Source organism: Phascolarctos cinereus, unplaced genomic scaffold, assembly GCF_003287225.1.
Source record: "Phascolarctos cinereus isolate Bilbo 61053 unplaced genomic scaffold, phaCin_HiC Scaffold_2;HRSCAF=192, whole genome shotgun sequence".
Classification (NCBI taxonomy): domain Eukaryota; kingdom Metazoa; phylum Chordata; class Mammalia; order Diprotodontia; family Phascolarctidae; genus Phascolarctos; species Phascolarctos cinereus.
In genome coordinates this window covers 135,056,385-135,073,874 of record NW_027555625.1, presented here as the reverse complement: position 1 = coordinate 135,073,874, position 17,490 = coordinate 135,056,385, and the positions used below count along the sequence as shown (strand labels likewise).

The 17,490-nt window shown below is 39.7% G+C and overlaps 1 protein-coding gene across 1 annotated transcript in view; it reads right to left on the bottom strand.

Moving 5' to 3' along the window:
* The window catches only part of AP3M2 (adaptor related protein complex 3 subunit mu 2), a 34,234-nt gene extending 17,111 nt beyond the window's left edge, over window positions 1-17,123 (bottom strand). The window contains exons 1-2 of the mRNA XM_020969632.1: window positions 17,069-17,123; window positions 14,918-15,250 (exon numbers count right to left, since the gene is read on the bottom strand). Of these exons, the coding sequence (XP_020825291.1) occupies window positions 14,918-15,190 (273 nt within the window). The 5' untranslated portion in view covers window positions 15,191-15,250; window positions 17,069-17,123. The remainder of the gene's footprint in view (window positions 1-14,917; window positions 15,251-17,068) is intronic.
* Window positions 17,124-17,490: the final 367 nt, after the last annotated feature.

The following is a 17,490-nucleotide window of genomic DNA, read 5'->3' as shown; positions in this document are numbered from 1 at the left end:
CCATAGCAGGTTCTTGATATCTGTTGATGGGTAACCATTGTAGAGAGGGGATTTGTGTTTCAGGTAAAGTTTAGCCTAGATGATGTTCCTTCCAACTCCAGGATTCTAAGAATAATCCTTGGCAAACAGTCAACCTTTTCTTGAACATCTCTAGTGATGAGGAATTTATTTCCTTCAGAGTCAGTCTGTTCCTAATGGTTAAAAACGTTCTTCCTTGCGCTGGGCCAAAACTTACCTCCTTGAAAGCTGTATCCTTCTGGAGGAAGGTCTAGCAAATATCTGAAAACAGTTACATCTCCACTGAGCCTTCCCTGGTCTAAGCTAATGACTACAGACTCTCAGAGCTGGAAAGGGCCTCAGAAGGGATCTAGCCAACTGCAGGACATCGAAGCAAGCAGATGCTGAAGGTATGCTTTACAGCACACTTAACACACTGGTCATCTGACTTTTGCTTAGAGACTTCTAATGAAGAGAAATAAACCATTTACTGAAGCAGTTCCTTCCACTCCGGATAGCTCTAATTGTTGGGAAATTATTCCCAAAACCTCAACTTGCTTCTCTGTAGCTTCCATTCAATGGTCCCAAGTTCTATCCTCTAGGATAAATCAAGAAAGTCTAAGTCTTCTTCCACGTCACAGTTCTTCAAATACTTCAGGATAGTCTTGAAGTTGTAAAGTCTTCAAAGTTTCAAGTCTTCTCCAGACCATCCATTCCAAGATCCTTCAACTGACTCTTATTTAGCATGATCTAAGACTCTTCACCACCTGGTTGCTCTCCCCTGGTTGTTTTCCAGCTTATTAATTTGCTTCTTAAAATGTGGCCTGCAGAACAGAACACAATACCCCAGCCATGGTCTGACCAGGGCAGAGCACAGCTGAATTATTACCTCACTAATCCTGTATACAGTGCTCTGTCTCTTATAATGCAGTCTAAGACTGAATTAGTGTTTTTGGCTGCAATATCATACCACTGACTTAGAGTAGCTGGTAGTCTACTAAAACCCCCCAGATCTTTTTCAGATGAGCAGCTATCTGGTTCTTTCATCCTGTACTTATGAAAAATAAAAATAAAAATAAATTAAGTGTAAGACTTTACTTCATTTTATTAGAAACAACTCAGTGTTCTCGATGGTCAGGATCTTTTAAAAATCCTGAGTATAGCACGGTGAATTAGCTGTGACTGTAAGGTTAGCGTCATTTGCAATTCTGAAAAGCATTTTATCTTTACTTTTTATCCAAGTATTTCATAAAAAAGCTAAATGGTATTGGGCCAAGAACAGATCCCTGGGGCCCTCCATTAGAGTCATCTTCCAAGGTGACACTGAACATTGATGATTACTCTTTGGGTTCAACTATTTAACCAGTTGAATTCACTTACATTTAATCCATGCCTCAATCTTCTCCACAGGCACGGTACAAGAGATTTCATCAAATACTCTGCTAAAATCTTAGTAAAGGGCATCTAAAGTCAGATATGGTGGTTGATGCCTGTAATCCCTGCTAATGGGGGAGGCTAAAGCTTGCATGGGCAGCTAGATGGTGCAGCAGATAGAGTGCTATATATTCAAATCTGGCCTCAGACACTTACTAGCTGTGTGACCCTGGGCAAATCACTTAACCCGTTTGCCTCAGTTTCCTCATCTGTAAAATGAGATGGAGAAGGAAATGTCAAACCACTCCAGTATCTTTGTCAATAAAACTCCAAATGGGGTTGTGAAGAGTTGGACATGACTGAATAACGACAACAAATGACTGGTATATTACTTGAGTTTGGAAGCTCTGAGCTGCAGTAGGGTTAAGGATAATCAGTGTCTGCAATAAATCTAACACCAACACAGTAAGCCCATTGTGGAGGGTCACCATGTTGCCTAAATGAGGGTCAAACCACATTAAAAAATGAAGGTTAAAGCTTCTTTGCTAATTAGTTTTGGGATCAGGCCTCTGAGCAGCTGGTGGACTTCTAGTCTGAGCAATATAGGGACACCCAGTCTCAAAACAAATGAAGTGTATCTAGAGCATCCTCCAATCTACCAGTGAAGCAACCTTGTCCAAAAAAAAAAAAGAATTTAATTTGGTCTGATATGACCTATTCTTAATGAAGCCATATTGGCTCTTCATGATCATTGCTTCCTTTTTGAGATGATCGATAACTACCTCTTTGATAATATATTCTAGAATTTTTCCAGGAATTGAAATCAAGTTCACTGGCTTACAATTTGCAGGCTGCTTTTTTTGGGTGGGGGAGTAGAAAAGGGGGAGTGGAACCAGTCATCTAGTCTAGACAACAAGATAAGTGTGTTGGGGGTAAGAATTAGAATATTTGTTCTTCTCCAGTTCTGCAATGCCTCTTCTATTCTCCAGTCTATTATGGAATCAGCAAATACATGTGACTGCCAATTTAGTACCTGAGAATAAATTCCCTTTGTGTCTTCATCAAGTACTTATGACTTGAAATCATAGATGGCAATTAGGTATTCTCTTATCTCATCATCTCACTCCCCCACCTTTAAATTTATCCCTCCTTCAAACTTTCCTCTTACTGCTGACAAAATCAACATCCTGCCAGTCACCCACTTTGAAGTTATAATTGACTTTTCTTTCTAGTTACTCACATAAATAATCTGTTGCCAAATCAGTTCTATATCCTCAACATCTCATGCCCACTCCCCTTTCTCTTCTCTCAAATCCATTCTGCACACAGTTGCCGAAATGGTATTCCTAATGCACAGGTTTGACTATGTCATTCTCCTCTCAAGAAACTACAGTGGTTCCCTATTGTGACTGGGAAAAACACAACTTACCTTTGGGGATACTTTAAGCCTTCACTTTCTAGCTCCAGCCTGCCTTTCCAAGCTCATTACACAGAAATCTCCTTTATAGACTCTGTATTTCAGTCCAACTGGATTATTTGATGTTGTCTGTATACAACTGACCACCTCTGGACTGTGCCTTTGCACAGGCTATCTCCCATGCCTGAAATGCACTTCTTCATCACCACTTCCATCTCTTAGAACCTCTAGCTTCTTTCAAAGCTCATTTATACGCCACCTGTTATAGGAAGCCTCTCTTGATGTGTTTGCTAATACTCGGTCCTCTCAAATTATCACATATGTATATGTTGTATCTTCTCAGTAGAATGCAAAGTCCTTAAGAATGGATACTGTTTTTCATTTTGTTTTTATATTTCCAATGTTTTATAGTAGCGTAATTTTAAAATATTTACTAATTTAATATTTATTGGAGTATGTCACCTTACTAATATTGGGTACTTATCTTAGGTGCCAACTCCCTATTAACCATTTCTGTACTCTTTGACAGTCCAAAAAGCATTTTTCTTGCAAGGGAAAAAATGCACAATGAGAGTTTAGCTGCTCTGCCTACAGTCCCCATGCACTTAGAATGGTGATTCCATTTCCTCTTGGATTCCAACCACTCCTCTGTTGTTCTTAGCTCTCTTCCCTAGTCTTTGCTCATTCTGAACTGTACCCCCGCCTCCATCCCCATTACTCCGAGCTTTCGTATTTATCATCTATTATCTATCTTTGTTTCCATCTTCTGTGCTTCTTTTTAAAAATCCAAGTTGGTCACTAAGTTCTCTGTGCACCAACATCTGTCTCTTTAGACAGCTTTCTCTTTTCCTTCTTACCAAAACCACTTCTGTGTCATCCATTCTCGAAAGTTTCCCATCTCTTCTGGGCTAACTTCCCCTTTACAATTTTAGTGCATAGGAATTCTACCTGTTCTTATTCTGAACCATTTGAAATCTACTCTCCTCAAATTTTGAATGCATTTAAAGGTATGTTCAGCTTGCCTCTTTTCCATCACAAACTCTAAGGTGGAATGGTCACTCTCTTCTAAGGTTTCTATTAACCTTCTGTAACCAATGCCTTATCATTGGTGAGAATCAGATCCAGAACAGAATTTCTCCATGTTGGTTCCTCCACCTTTTGAAGGATGAAATGACCATTAAAGCCAAGAAAAGAAATTACTAGACATTCTGCTTTTCACACAGTGAGAGCATTCCAGCAGATACCCAGATAATTGAAATCTCCCATTACTCCTATAGTACTCTGCCAGACTTGTGACCTGTTTCCTTAGCTCTTCATTTATTTCCTCTTTCTGTTCAGGTTGTCTGTAGTATATTCTGATCACAATATAGTTTATTTCTGTTTCTTTTGATGTTCACTCAAATGCTTTTTACCATGCTTCTCCCTGGCAGTGTCAAGATTTCCTCATTACAGTTTCCCCTTGAAAGCAAGGGCTGTTTTTTCCTTTCTTTGTATCCTCAGTACTTAGCACAGTGCAGTGCCTGGTACATAGGTGAAGGGAGGGAAATAAGCATTTATATAGCACCTATTGCGTGCCACAAACTGTGCTCAGCACTAGGAATACATCATCATCATCATCATCATCATCATCATCATCATCATCACCACCACCTTCAAATGGGAAAAGAATATATATATAAAATCCCTGCTGCCCTGTCTCCTATGGGACTTATACCAAGAATACTTTCAGTAAGTCTACAGAAGGTGAACTTACATCCTAATACTTTTATTCAATTACAAAAAGCGGTTCTTTTGTTCACTAGTTCAATAATCTATAGAACATTAAATATTTAAAAAATAGGATAGCAACTTGTCTCAAAATCATTTTTATCTGTAATCTATCAAACAATAATAGAAGAATGAGCTTTTTGTTGTTACTACTATTAAATAATAACCTCCCAATGCCCAAACCATCATTGATATCATGGGAGGAGGGGAGTGGAAATGGCAAAATGGGGGAATGTCAGCTAGGATGATGTGAAGTAGAAATTTTGTGTGTTCTGACACTGGTAGCTATGAAGACCCTGTAGGAACCCTGAAATGTATGTAATGTGAGGTGCTGATCTAAACCTAATTTCTGCCATACTACTTTCCAGTTTTCCCAGTGACTCTTCACAAATGTTGAATCCTTCCTACAGTAAATGGGGTCTTTGGATTTATCAAACATGTTACCGTGTTTGCTTCTACATGCTGTATACCTGATTCATTCTATTGATCTCTCTGTGTCTTTCACTCAGTACCAAATCAGTTTAATGATTACTGCTTTGTAATACAATTTGAGACCTGGTACTGATAGACCTTTTTCCTTCTCACTTTTTTTCATTTTTTCCTTCTGAGTACTGACCTTTTGGTCCTCCCCATTTTATTATTTCTTTCTAGCTCTATAAAATATTTTTGGTAGTTTGACTGGCACTGCACTATTTGAATAAGCAAATTAACTTGGGTAGTATTGATATTTTTATTATATTGACACAATCTACCCATGAGCGTTTCTCCAATTATTTAGGTCTGTCATTTCTGCAAACAGTTTCAATAGTTAGATTCATATAGTTCATGGCTGAATCTTGGAAGATACATTCCCAAGTATTTTGTAACTTCTTGAGTTATTTTGAAATGAATTCTTTTTAGAACTCTTATTTGCTGGGAGTTATTGGTTATATATAAGAATGCTGATGATTTATGTGAATTTATTTTTTCCTGTAACTTTGCTGAAGTTATTATAATTATCTGTCAGTTGACTCTGTAGGATTCTCCAAGTACACTTGCAAAAATACCCGATTATTTTTTCCCTTTGCTTATGCTTACTTCCTCAATTTTTTCCTCGTCTTATTGCTATAGTTACCATTTCTAGCACTATTAAAAAGTAGTGGTAATAATGGACATCCTTGCTCTACCCCTGATCTTTTATTAGAAAGGTCTGTATGATGTTCGCTTTTGCAGTTAAATAGTATTGATATATTAAAGAAAGGTCCATTTATTCTAATGATTTCTAGAGTTTTTAATAAAAATGTATATTGTATTTTGTCAAAAGCCTTTTCAGCATCTATTGACACCATAGCTTTAAAAAATTATTTATATTATTAAGACAGTTTATTGTATTTATAGTTTTCCTTCTGTTAAACCAACCCACATTCCTTGTATAAACCATTGTACAAACCTAGTCATAACATGTAACCTTTATAACATGTAGTTATAGTTTACAGTTTATTTAAAATTTTTACATCAAGCGAAGTGAGCAGAACCACAACATTGTACACAGTACCAATACTGTAAGGATGATCAACTGTGAAAGCCTTAGCTACTCTGATCAGTACAATGATCCATGACAATTCCAGGGGTCTCATGATGAAAAATGTCATCTACCTCCAGTGAGAGAATTAATGAGTTCTCAGTGCAGACTGAAGTATATTTTTTTCACTTTATCTTTCTTTTTTTTTTTGGTTTGTAACATGGCTAATGTGGAAATATGTTTTGCATGACTTCACATGTATAATGGCTATCATATTTTATGCCTTCTCAACGAGTAGGGGTGGGGCAAAGGGGAAAACTTGGAATTAAAATTGCATCAATGTTCGTTAGGGATATTGGGATTTATAATTTTCTTTTGTCTCGCCCTGGTTTAGGTATCAAGACCATATTTATATTATAGAAAGAGATTAGAAGGGTGTCATTCTTATTATTACAGTTTATGTAGTATTTGAATTTATCATTCTTTAAATATTTAATAGAATTGACTTGTGAACCTATCCGAGGACTTTTTTTTTTTAATTTGGGAGTGTATTTGTGGTTTATTCAATTTCTTTTTCTGATACTGAATTATTTAAATAGTCTGTTTCTTTTGTTAATCTAGGTATTTTATATTTTTGTAAGTATTCATCCATTTCCTTTAAGTCATCAGTTTTGTTGACATATAATTGGGCAAAAGAATTTCTGATCATTTCCATTATTTCCTCTTCCATTTTTATACATTCTTCTTTCTCATTTTGATATGAACAATTTGGTTATCTTTTTTCTTTTTAAAAATCAGGTTAGCTATCTACTCCTGAAAAAGAAGGGATCTACTCAAGATGCTGAGTGAGAAATATATTTGTGGACATGGACAGTGTAGGAATTTATTTTACTTAACTGTGAATTTTGCAAAGGTTTTGTTTTTCTTTTCTCTTTTTTTTTCAAAGCGGGTAGAGGTGGGATAGAATATTTAGGAAAGGGAAGGAGGATGGGGATAGGGTATGCCCCTAAAAAGAAAAGAAGAAAACAAAAATATGCTGTCTCACATGGAAGTGTGGTTTCTGTCAAGACTGGTGAACACCAACTTCTCATAAGGTTAGATCTTTTATGCCCTAAGTGATCAGGAAACCATATCAAGGATCATCAGTCTCCTAGATCAATAAAGGGAAGTTTCCCTGTACCTTTAAGGAAAAACTATGAAACAAAATGTTGTTCCTAACAGCTTTACACTGCTTTCTGCCAGTGATATCTTCAGCTCCAAGTTATCCAATATTGCATTGGAGATCAATGATGAGCAACTCTAAGAAATAATTTTATTTGTCCTGTTGTGTTCAGTCATTGTTTCAGTTGTATCTGACTCTTTGTAACCCCTTTAGGGGTCTTATTGGCAAAGGATGGTTTGCCATTTCCTTCTCCAGTTCATTTTACAAATGAGGAAACTGAGGCAAACAGGGTTAAGTGACTTGCCCAGGGTCATACAGATAGTAAGTATTTGAGATTGGATTTTAATTCAGACCTTTCTGACTCCAGGCCTAGCGCTCTATCCACTGGGCCACTTAGATGCCTTATTTATTCTAAGATTAAATAAAATAAAAGCCTAATTCAAGGAGCCACTTAAACCTAAAGAGGGAAAAGCTGCTTATATCATAAGTTTATATAATTAAAGAATGCAGTCATTTTATCCACTGCACAATAGTTTAAAGAACATTAAACACAAAAGTATATTAGACCATCAACCTGTCTATGTGAAAATCATTTAATAAAAAATGAGAACAATAACAATACTGAAATTTATATAGCTCTTCAAGGTCTGCAAAACACTTTACATGTGAGGCTGAAAACAACCCTATGATCTCTACTTCGTCTACCTTGTTATCCTTACTCTGTGTATACCATAAGATCTTTCTTCAATGTACAAGTTAATTCAGAGATCCTAACATGAAGAAACATATTTGATCTCATAGGTATCCCTGAGATTTGATAGGACTGGATCTAAGATTAGAATAGAGTTTGGAAAGGTAGATCTTATTCAAAAGGAATGGGAAAGGTAAAAATAGAGATTAGTCTGGGTGGCAGGAAGAACAATGCAAATTAAGAAGGTCTATTCATTTGTGGAAATCTGGAAACCAGCGGAGTTAAGCATGGCAAAGAGCATTTTGTTAAAAAACAATGAAGGAAGTACTTCCAGTGCCAAGATGGCAGAATGAGGAAAGGAACTCCCTCAAATTTCCCTCCAAACAACCTTGAAAAAGGCCTCAGAGAAGCCACGTGTCTCCAGAGAAAACCAAAGACCACCTGCCTCTTACCTCTTCAATCCACTCTCTATAGAGCTACCCAAGTGAAACACAGGTCAGACCATGTCACTACCCTGCTCGATAAACTCCATTGGCTCTAGGATCAAATAACAACTACTCTTACATTTAAAGCCTTTACAACTGGCTCCCACCTCGATTTCTAGCCTCATTACATATTACTCACTTTCAGGTACTCCTTGGTCCAGCCAAATTGGCTTTCTTCCCATTCCTCACACACACCATTCCATTTCCTATCTCCATACCTTTGTATAAGCTGTTTTCCATCCCTGGCACGTATTCCTTACGTCTGCCTCTTAGAATTCCTAGTTTCTGTCAAAATTTTGTTCAAACATTACCTCTAACTAAAGTTAAGCCTTTCCTGACTCCCCTGACCTGGCTACTAGTATACTTCCCTTTCAAAATTACCTTGTATTTAGTCTGTATGTATTTTTCATATACTTCTATCTGTACATGCTGTCTCCCCTTCTAGAATGTAAGTTTCTTGAGGGAAGGGACTACTTATTTTTATTTTTGTCTCCCTAGTTCTTAGCATACTGTCTGGCCCACTATACTAGGAGCTAAATCAATACTTGTGGACCAAATGATTGCTTGATTAACTAAGCTAAAGAAGCCATTCTAAAGTCTATGATAGCATGGATTTTTGCTACTGTCTGGATGGGATGGCAACTGAAGACTCAATTCTGTAAATGAAATTCTAATTCTGTGACTGAAATTCTGGATTCTGGTCAATTCCATACCCTTAGATAAGATCTGTCTTAAGTAAACATTTCTTTCCTACTAAAATGGAGAGTTAAGAACAAAAGAATTTTTACTTATAGTTATCAAGTTTTCATCCCAAATGTATCTTTTTTAAAATCACAAGATTTTATAGGCCATACTTGATGTCACCCCAGACCTTGAAAAAGGCTTCTAAGATACAATCTTTTAATAATTCTGAAGTGAGCACTTTTGTACCAATGTATCAGCCTACTCCTAAAAGCAAAGTATAGGTATCACTTTTCAAGTAAGACATAAACTTTAGGACTTGTCTGATTACTCTCAAAACTATTAAGTTCGAAAGTCAAACCTGAAACCCAACTAAATTTTTATCTTCCTAAACTCTTCTGTGGTTTAACTAGATTAAACATCTTTTCCTACTTCCTGTATTATAATCAGTCATGTAGTGTTGCTATGCAGATGTTAACTAACTGTCACATGTTTTACCACAGAAACCGTTACATCTTAGGATAAGATAAAGTATCATATGTGGGCACCTAAGCAAAGAATTTGCAGTTAAAATGATTAAACACCAGCTATCATAGATCTCCCTTCCTACTTTACAATCCTCCCTAGGTATTTCCCTAAGCCCTACTCCTTCAAAGTCTAAAATCTTCCCCTGCTAAACTACTCATTGTGTCTGTCCTCTAGAATCTCCACTGCTGTTAACAAATTCCCTCTTGGTCTTGTATCTCTTTGCTTAAGCCTTAAGGGGCTAGGGCAGCAAAGGGCCCTGTTTTAAAACAACCTCAAAGCCCATATATATCCTAAGCCTAAGCATAGCAAAGGTACTTACAATGCCTGCTCCAAATTCAGGGTATCTTCTGGGTATGCTTCATCCCTACCATTCTGGGAGATGGCCCTGAACCCTGAGTTCAATCCAGTTGTCAGATTTCCATCATGTTATTCTTTCTTTACTCTCAGCATCTCAAAATTATAAACATCCTGGGCCCCAGAGAGCTAGCAGTAGTAAAAGAACCCTTAACGACTCCATACTCAGGCATCACACGTCCCTTATGCTTTGGAGCTCTGATCAGCTGGTGTGGATTTTCCTCATGCTGTGGTGGGCAAATTCTCAGGCTCTACACCCTTTATTCTAGAGATTCAGGTAGAGTCAATGACTTCTGAAGTGAAAGTCCTCTGCCTATTTTATATCTCGCTGTATGCTCATTCTTAACTACCTCAGTCTTATCTTTCAAAAGTCCTCTTCTTTGGCATCCTCTGAAACCTCTACTCTCTTGGCGATTCCCCTTCACCTTGGATTTCTTGACTTCACATTATTTCCCTCTTGCAGGAGTAAAAACCTGGCTTTCTCCAGAAGACAGTGTATCCCCGGTCACCCACTTTAGTCCTGGACGCTCCTTCTCTTATGCATTCCAAAGCACTGGGTCAGGAGGAGAAGCAGACAAACTGCTCATTGGCCACCATTGCTCAGCAGCCTCTCCTCCACTGAGGCTCACTCTATCCACTTCACTTCATCCTAAGAGGCAGCTAAGAGGCATAGTGGATAGATTAGTGTACTTCAGGTCAGGAAGACATGATTCCAAGTACTACCTCAGGACATTTACCAGCTATATGGCCCCAGAACATCACATTTACTCATTTGTAAAATGGGGATAACAATACAATGTATCTCATAAAGTTATGAGGACCAAATGAGATAATATATGTGAAGCGCTCTGCAAACCTTAAAAGTGCTATATAAATGTTAGCTATTGTTGTTATTATTAATCTTTAGCACTGGGTCCAAATCTTTGTTACAGTTATCAACTGACCACCTGTTTCTCCCCTTTCTTAAGGGGCTTTGTATATGGCTCATACCTTCCTCTCTCCCACAACCCTGCCTTCTAATAAAATAGTGGACATCCATCTCCTTCCCTACTCCATTCCTCAAAACTTTTGTTCTCTCTTTTGCTTTCTCTTTGTTGAGGCTAACACCTTTACTTGTGCATTTGATCCAACCACCCTACTCCCATCTTCTCTGGGAGCTTATCCCTTAAATCATTCCTTCTCTCATCTTTAATCTCTCCTCACCTATTGGCTCCTATCCTGAGCCCAACAAACACACTCAGGTTGGCCTCATCTCTTAAGAAGCTTTCACTTGACCCTGAGATTCCTTCAAGCTATTATATCTTCTCCTTTTCACAGCCAAACTCCAGTGACTCCATACTAACTCTGGGATAAAACACAAACTCATTAGCCTGGCATTTAAAGCTCTTCACAATATGGCTCCAATTTACATCTCCATTCTTATTTCACTATTTTACACTCTCTATTTAAAACAAATTAGTTTACTTGATGTTTCCCATAAATGACATTCTCACATTTGATGCCTTGGCATGTCCCCTCTATGTCTGTAATATACTTCCTCACCTTCACCTCTCAGAATCCCTAGCTTTCTTCAAGGGACAGCTCATGTGCTATCATCTATGTGAAGCCTTTTCTGATTCTTCCTATTGTTAGATCTCTCTCCCTCCAGAAAATGCTTTTGTATATACTTATCTGCTTACATATCATATCCTCCCAGTACAATGTAAGTTCCTTCAGGATAAAGCCTTTATCAGCCTTGTCTTTGCATCCTTAATGCCCAGCACGGCGCCTTGCACATAATAGGTACTTAATGTGTTCGTTGAAATGACTTAACTCTAGCTCCATCTCTGTTGCTTGCTGAGATCATTTGCTTCCATAATTTTCATTTGCTTTCATTTCACCTATAATTATAACTTGCTTCTATAATTTTCACTTTATGAAGTTAGCTAGTCCACTAAAATCTACCTTCAATACCTTATCATGGCATGGATGTTAAATTGGCAAGGCTACGCCAGCAGAGGAGAGGTTCTAGCGGGTCTCAGCAATGGATTGCACACTTGTCATCTGGGGAACTCCCTAGACAAATCAGGAAAGACTCATCATCAAAAAATTGGCCATCAGAAAATTTTTTGGCCAGCCAACTCATAAAGATCATCAAGAAAGGCTTAGAAAGATTGTTCTATCTTCCCTATTACTGTAGAGGGCAACACCATCCTCCCAGTCTCTCTGGCTCGCAACACAGGAACCATCCTGGATTTCTCACTATCTCCCACTCCCCATTTCCAAGCTGTTGCCAAGGTCTGTCCATTTCACTTTTGCAACATCGCCTGAGTACACTCCCTTTTCTCCTCTGAGACTGTTACCACATTAATTCAGACCCTCCCTCACCTCACACCTGGACTACTACAATAACCTGCTGGTCAGTCTGCCTGCCTCAAGTCTCCCCCCCACTCCAATCCATCCTCCATTCACCCACTAAAAATACAGGTCACTCCCCATCCTTCCCCAACAGATTCCATTAGCTCCTTATTGTCTCCAGAATCAAACACAAAATGCTCTGTTTGGCACTGAAAGCCCTTCATAACCTAGCCTCTGCCTACCTTTCCAATATTCTTACAGTTTACTCCCCAGTGTATACTCTTAAATACAGCTAAACCGATCTGCTGGCTGTTTCACCAACAAGACACTCTATCTTTCAGCTCTGAGCAATGTCTCTGGCTATTGCCCTTGCCTAGAATGCTCTCCCTCCTCTGCTCTGACTACTGACCTCCTGGGCTTCATGCAAGTCCCAACTAAAATCCTACCTTTTAGAGGAAGCCTTTCCTAACCCCTTTTAATTCTAGTGCCTTCCCTCCGTTAATTATTTCCGATTTCTCTTGTATATAGCTTGCTTTGTATATTTGTCTGCATGTTGTCTCCCCAAATAGACTGTAAGCTCTTGAATGTAGGAACTATTTTTACCTCTTTTTGTATCCCTAGAACTTAGCACAGTACATGGCACATAGCAGGTGCATAATAAATGTTTATTAATTGATTTATTGATTGATTGTCATCTGCATCAGTAGTGCAAGTACCCACATTGATGAAATTACACATCTCTGAAGCACGGAAGAAGTAATTAGTATTTCATATCAATCTTGGTATCACAGAATTGCCTTTTTTATATTAGAAACCTTTAGGAATATATATATACATATATATTATATATGCATATTGTACATATATGCACACACTAAAATAAGATTATAAAATATGCTTTGGCTTTCCTTGGGATAAAAGCTTTAAACATGTGATAAAGCTGGTTTCTGACAATGCTTTTCATTTGTATTAGCTAAATGTTTCAGTGTTCATATTCTTTTCTGCCAATCCTAGAACTTCTGTATTCATACAGCTAATACCATAACTCACATGATACAGAAGTTAAATAAAAGAGTCCTTACTTCTCACCACTATGCAAATGCTGGTCATGGGAACTGGACAGAAAGTTTGATTTGAAAGCAATCAGAGTTAAATAGAAGATTTACTGTCTGAGGTCAGACCCTGGCTAAATTGCCCCAAATAACTGAGAAACTTGTGTTCTACATTGTACTAATGGTCTTGCATAACTTAACTTTCTCCTTGAAGACTTGGAGCCTGTCTACCTTTGAAGACAAACTCCAAAAGAGAACACTACCTTGTGAAACTTAAAAGCTATACACACTAATTTTAGTAATGAAGTCTTTATAGGTTTCTATCTGCAATAAAAGTTTAACACTAGCATTATAAACTCTTCATTGTCGTTCAGCTGTGTCTGACTCTTCATGAGGACACTGGATTTTCTTGGCAAAGACACTAGAGTGGTTTGTCATTTCCTTCTCTAGCTCATTTTACAGATGAGGAAACTAAGGCCAATAGGATTAAGTGACTTGCCCAGGACCACAAAGTTGAGGCCAGATTTGAACTTAGGAAGATGAGTCTTCCTGACCCCTGGCCTAGCACTCTATCCACTGTGCCACCCAGCTGCCCCATTTTGAGCTCAGTCACAAGCTACAGACAAACATCCTAAACTAAAGGCTATTTGTGCACAAACCATTCACTCCTGCAATTGGCATGCTGCTACAATAATAATTAACTTATGGCACTTATTAAAGCACATACCTTTGCTTTCTTTTAAATGATAAATTACAAAAGTATAAAATTGCATGTAGTATCAGTCACATATACTCCTTTATGTTTCTTAATTTTTCAGTAAATATACCTTGTTGGTGATTTGTTTGTGAAGGCTGCTGCATGAAACAAAATTTGTCAATAAAAAACATTAACTTAGCTTGTTCCCTTTCTCTTTAACAATCCTCCATAGTTATCGTATTTTGATATAACTCAAAGGACTTTATTACTGTAGTTAATATCAACAAAGAACTATACTGTAAGACGATATTTCTAATCATCTAGCTTATGAAGGAAAATGGAGTTTAAACTAGTCACCAGACCTGAAAGGGCTGTGAACCAGCAACTCTGGTATCATCCAAGTATATCTGGTCAAGGACAGGTAGTACTACATGGTATTTGATAACAGTGTCCAACTTTGAGAGACTGTAATAGTTCTTCCTATCCAAAAGGTACTCAGTTTATCATTTTAGAAGTAGTTGGGGGCAGCTAGGTGGCGCAGTGGATAGAGCACCCGCCCTGGAGTCAGGACTACCTGAGTTCAAATCCAGCCTCAGACACCTAACACTTACTAGCTATGTGACCCTGGGCAAGTCACTTAACCCCACTGCCTAGCCCAAAAAAAGAAAAAAAAGTGTATAAAAAAAAAGTAGTTGATTAAAAGTCACACTAGCACATAATTTTCATCAGCTATGAGGCTACTTTTCTATTGAACTGAATAGCAAGACCCTTGGGAAGACACCTCCCTCATCACATATTGCTAAAGGTGAACACAACCGTTCAACTGTAAAATTTTAAAAGACATTACAAGTAAGTCTTCTCCTGATTTACCCACCTGGAATGTGTCTACCACACGATGAAGGAACTCAATGACAAAAAGCGGTGGCACCTCTGTCTGGATCACAGCCACAAAAAAGATCTTGTGGCGATAAACACTTAGGAGATAGTGATGAGGAGTAGGAATCACAGGAGGCACGTTTTCTGCCTCAGTAGCTCTCTCCTGGGCCTCAAAAAAGTAATCACAAACAGAACGACTAACCACACTTTTCCAGTGCTTTTCTAGAAAAATATCCCCAGAGGAGTTGATCAAGAACAGGCTGTGAATCATGGTGAGAGAAGAAAGCCTTTTTCAGTATAAATGACTCAGAGACTCAATAGAAATTCAACCCTGGAAAACAAAATGAGTTAAGTAAGAGGGTGATGCTCCACCTGTCTGGAATGCCCACCCTTTCTTTTTTACTATCTAAATCAAACCTATCCATCAAAAAACAAGTGATGCTCCAATCCCTCAATAATAGCTACAGACTAAATATTTCCCTCTTCTGAACTTTCATATTAATTACTTTTTGTGTGGTTGTTAGCAATTAATTATAAACCATCTTGTAACATCTCTTCTATTACACTGAATTATCACTTTAATCTTTTATCATTTCATTTTTAACACATTTGTCTTGACTCCCAAAAGAGTGTAAATTATTTATGGGGAAGGCCTCTGCCTTACACTTGCTTGTACTCCTTATTTAAGAAATACAGGGTTCCAAAAGTTTTAGTGCATTATTTTAAGCTTTGATTGCTTAAAAATTAATTAAAGCTTAAAGCTTTAATAGCTTAAATCACTGCACTAAGACTTTTGGAACACTTCGTATTAGGAGGCTACTGTATAATGAACATTGTGCTAGATATGAGAAAGCTACAAAGTTTGGACAAAACAAGTAGCTATTTATACTGAAAAAGCTTTCTTCTCTTACCTTGATTCACAAGGCACCTCGTGGAGTTCATAATCATAGATTGTAAAACTTAAAGAGATGACCTAACGGCAGTCGTCTTTGGAAACCTAGTTCTGACACTAAGTCCTGTTATTTCCACTGCGCCACTGCAGCCTAGGTTGTCCCAAAATGCAGTTTTCAGCCACTAAAGCTCAATACCTTATGGACACCCTGCCCAGCTGCCTTATTTTAATTGTTTATTTCACCAATTTGGCCACAGTTTACTCATGCTCTACACAAAAATCAACTCTCTGAGGTACAGTTCAGACCTTTCCTGCCGCAGCAACATCTCTATATCTCTAAGAGAGAGAGAAAGAGGGAGGGGATGGGGGGAAGAGAAAAAAAAGAGGGGGAAGGGGGGAGAGAGGCAGAGGAGAGAAAGAGAAGGAGAAGGAGGGAGGAAAAAGGGAGAGGGAGGAGAGGAAAAGAGAAAGGAAGAGAGAGAGAGGGAGGGAGGTGGATAGAAAGAGGGAGGGGGAGAGGACAGCTAGCTTCCAACATGGCCGAGCAGAGGCAGAGGAGAGTTCTACCAAAAACACTCGTGCAAGGCTCCTCAGCCTCTCTGTCCCCCGAACTTACACAGGAAAAGAAGCAGGAGAGTGGGAGCCTCAGCTGACGAAAGGAAGAGATGGGGGCAGGGGAAGGAGGAAGGAGTGATGGAGGCACGGGAGGAAAGGATGTAGAGATGGAGGGATGGATGGCGGGGTCAGAGACAGCGGAAGATGCCAAATCCAGTCATTCCAGAGCCGGCCCCAACCTGGTGCACTAAGGCCAGGGGGGCCTGGGTGACATGCACGGAGGGATGGATGGTGAGGCGTAGGGAAAGGAGGAGGATGGGGTGATGGGGCCTTCCTGGTTTCCATACATCCGCTGCCATGGCAACGAAGCTTCCCACCCCCTCCTTCCGCCCCCCCATCCTCCTCCACCCCAGTCCCCGACAGTCGCCGGGCAGGATTCTGAGCCTCCCCAGGTCTTCGCCTTCGTGAAAAGCCCCCCGCCCCCAACCTCTCTCAATATGTCGCATTCCGGAGGGTCGATTTCTGAGGTCCGGCACGACCCTGACTCTCTCCATTGCACCCCGAGAATATGCCGCTCTGCGCGCCCCCATCGCTGCGCCCTCCAGCCCCGCACGAACCCTCCCTGGACCTCCAGTCCCCAGCGATAAGGTGCTCGCGCTGCCCCCACCCCGACCTGGCCTAAAAAAAAAAGCAGCCCCTCACCCGGCTTCTTGCAGACCCGCTACGCTGCGCTTGACAAGCCCCCGCCTTCCCCCACCCTCCTGCCCCGCCCACACCGGAGAGCGCGCCCCTCCCCCCTCTGCGCTCATTGGCCGACACGGAGAGCCCGCGCTCCGCCCCCAGGCAGGGAATAGGAGGGAGTCGCTGATTGGATTTGTCCTTTTTCTCCTCCTCAGTCCTTTGGTTGGCCCCTCCCCGAGGCGCCTCCTGGGCCTCCAGGCTCTAAGCTTTGTGATTGGCTGTGCTGAGGCGACCTCTGATTGGGGCTGCCCAGTCGCTCGGGCCTCTGATTGGTCGGGTAGACTGAGAGCGGGTGGGCGGAGGGACAGTGGGCTTGGACAGGTCTGCGGGTAGTTGCCCTATTTTCAGTATCGCAAGCGGTTGAGTGTCGCAGCTTCCAGCCT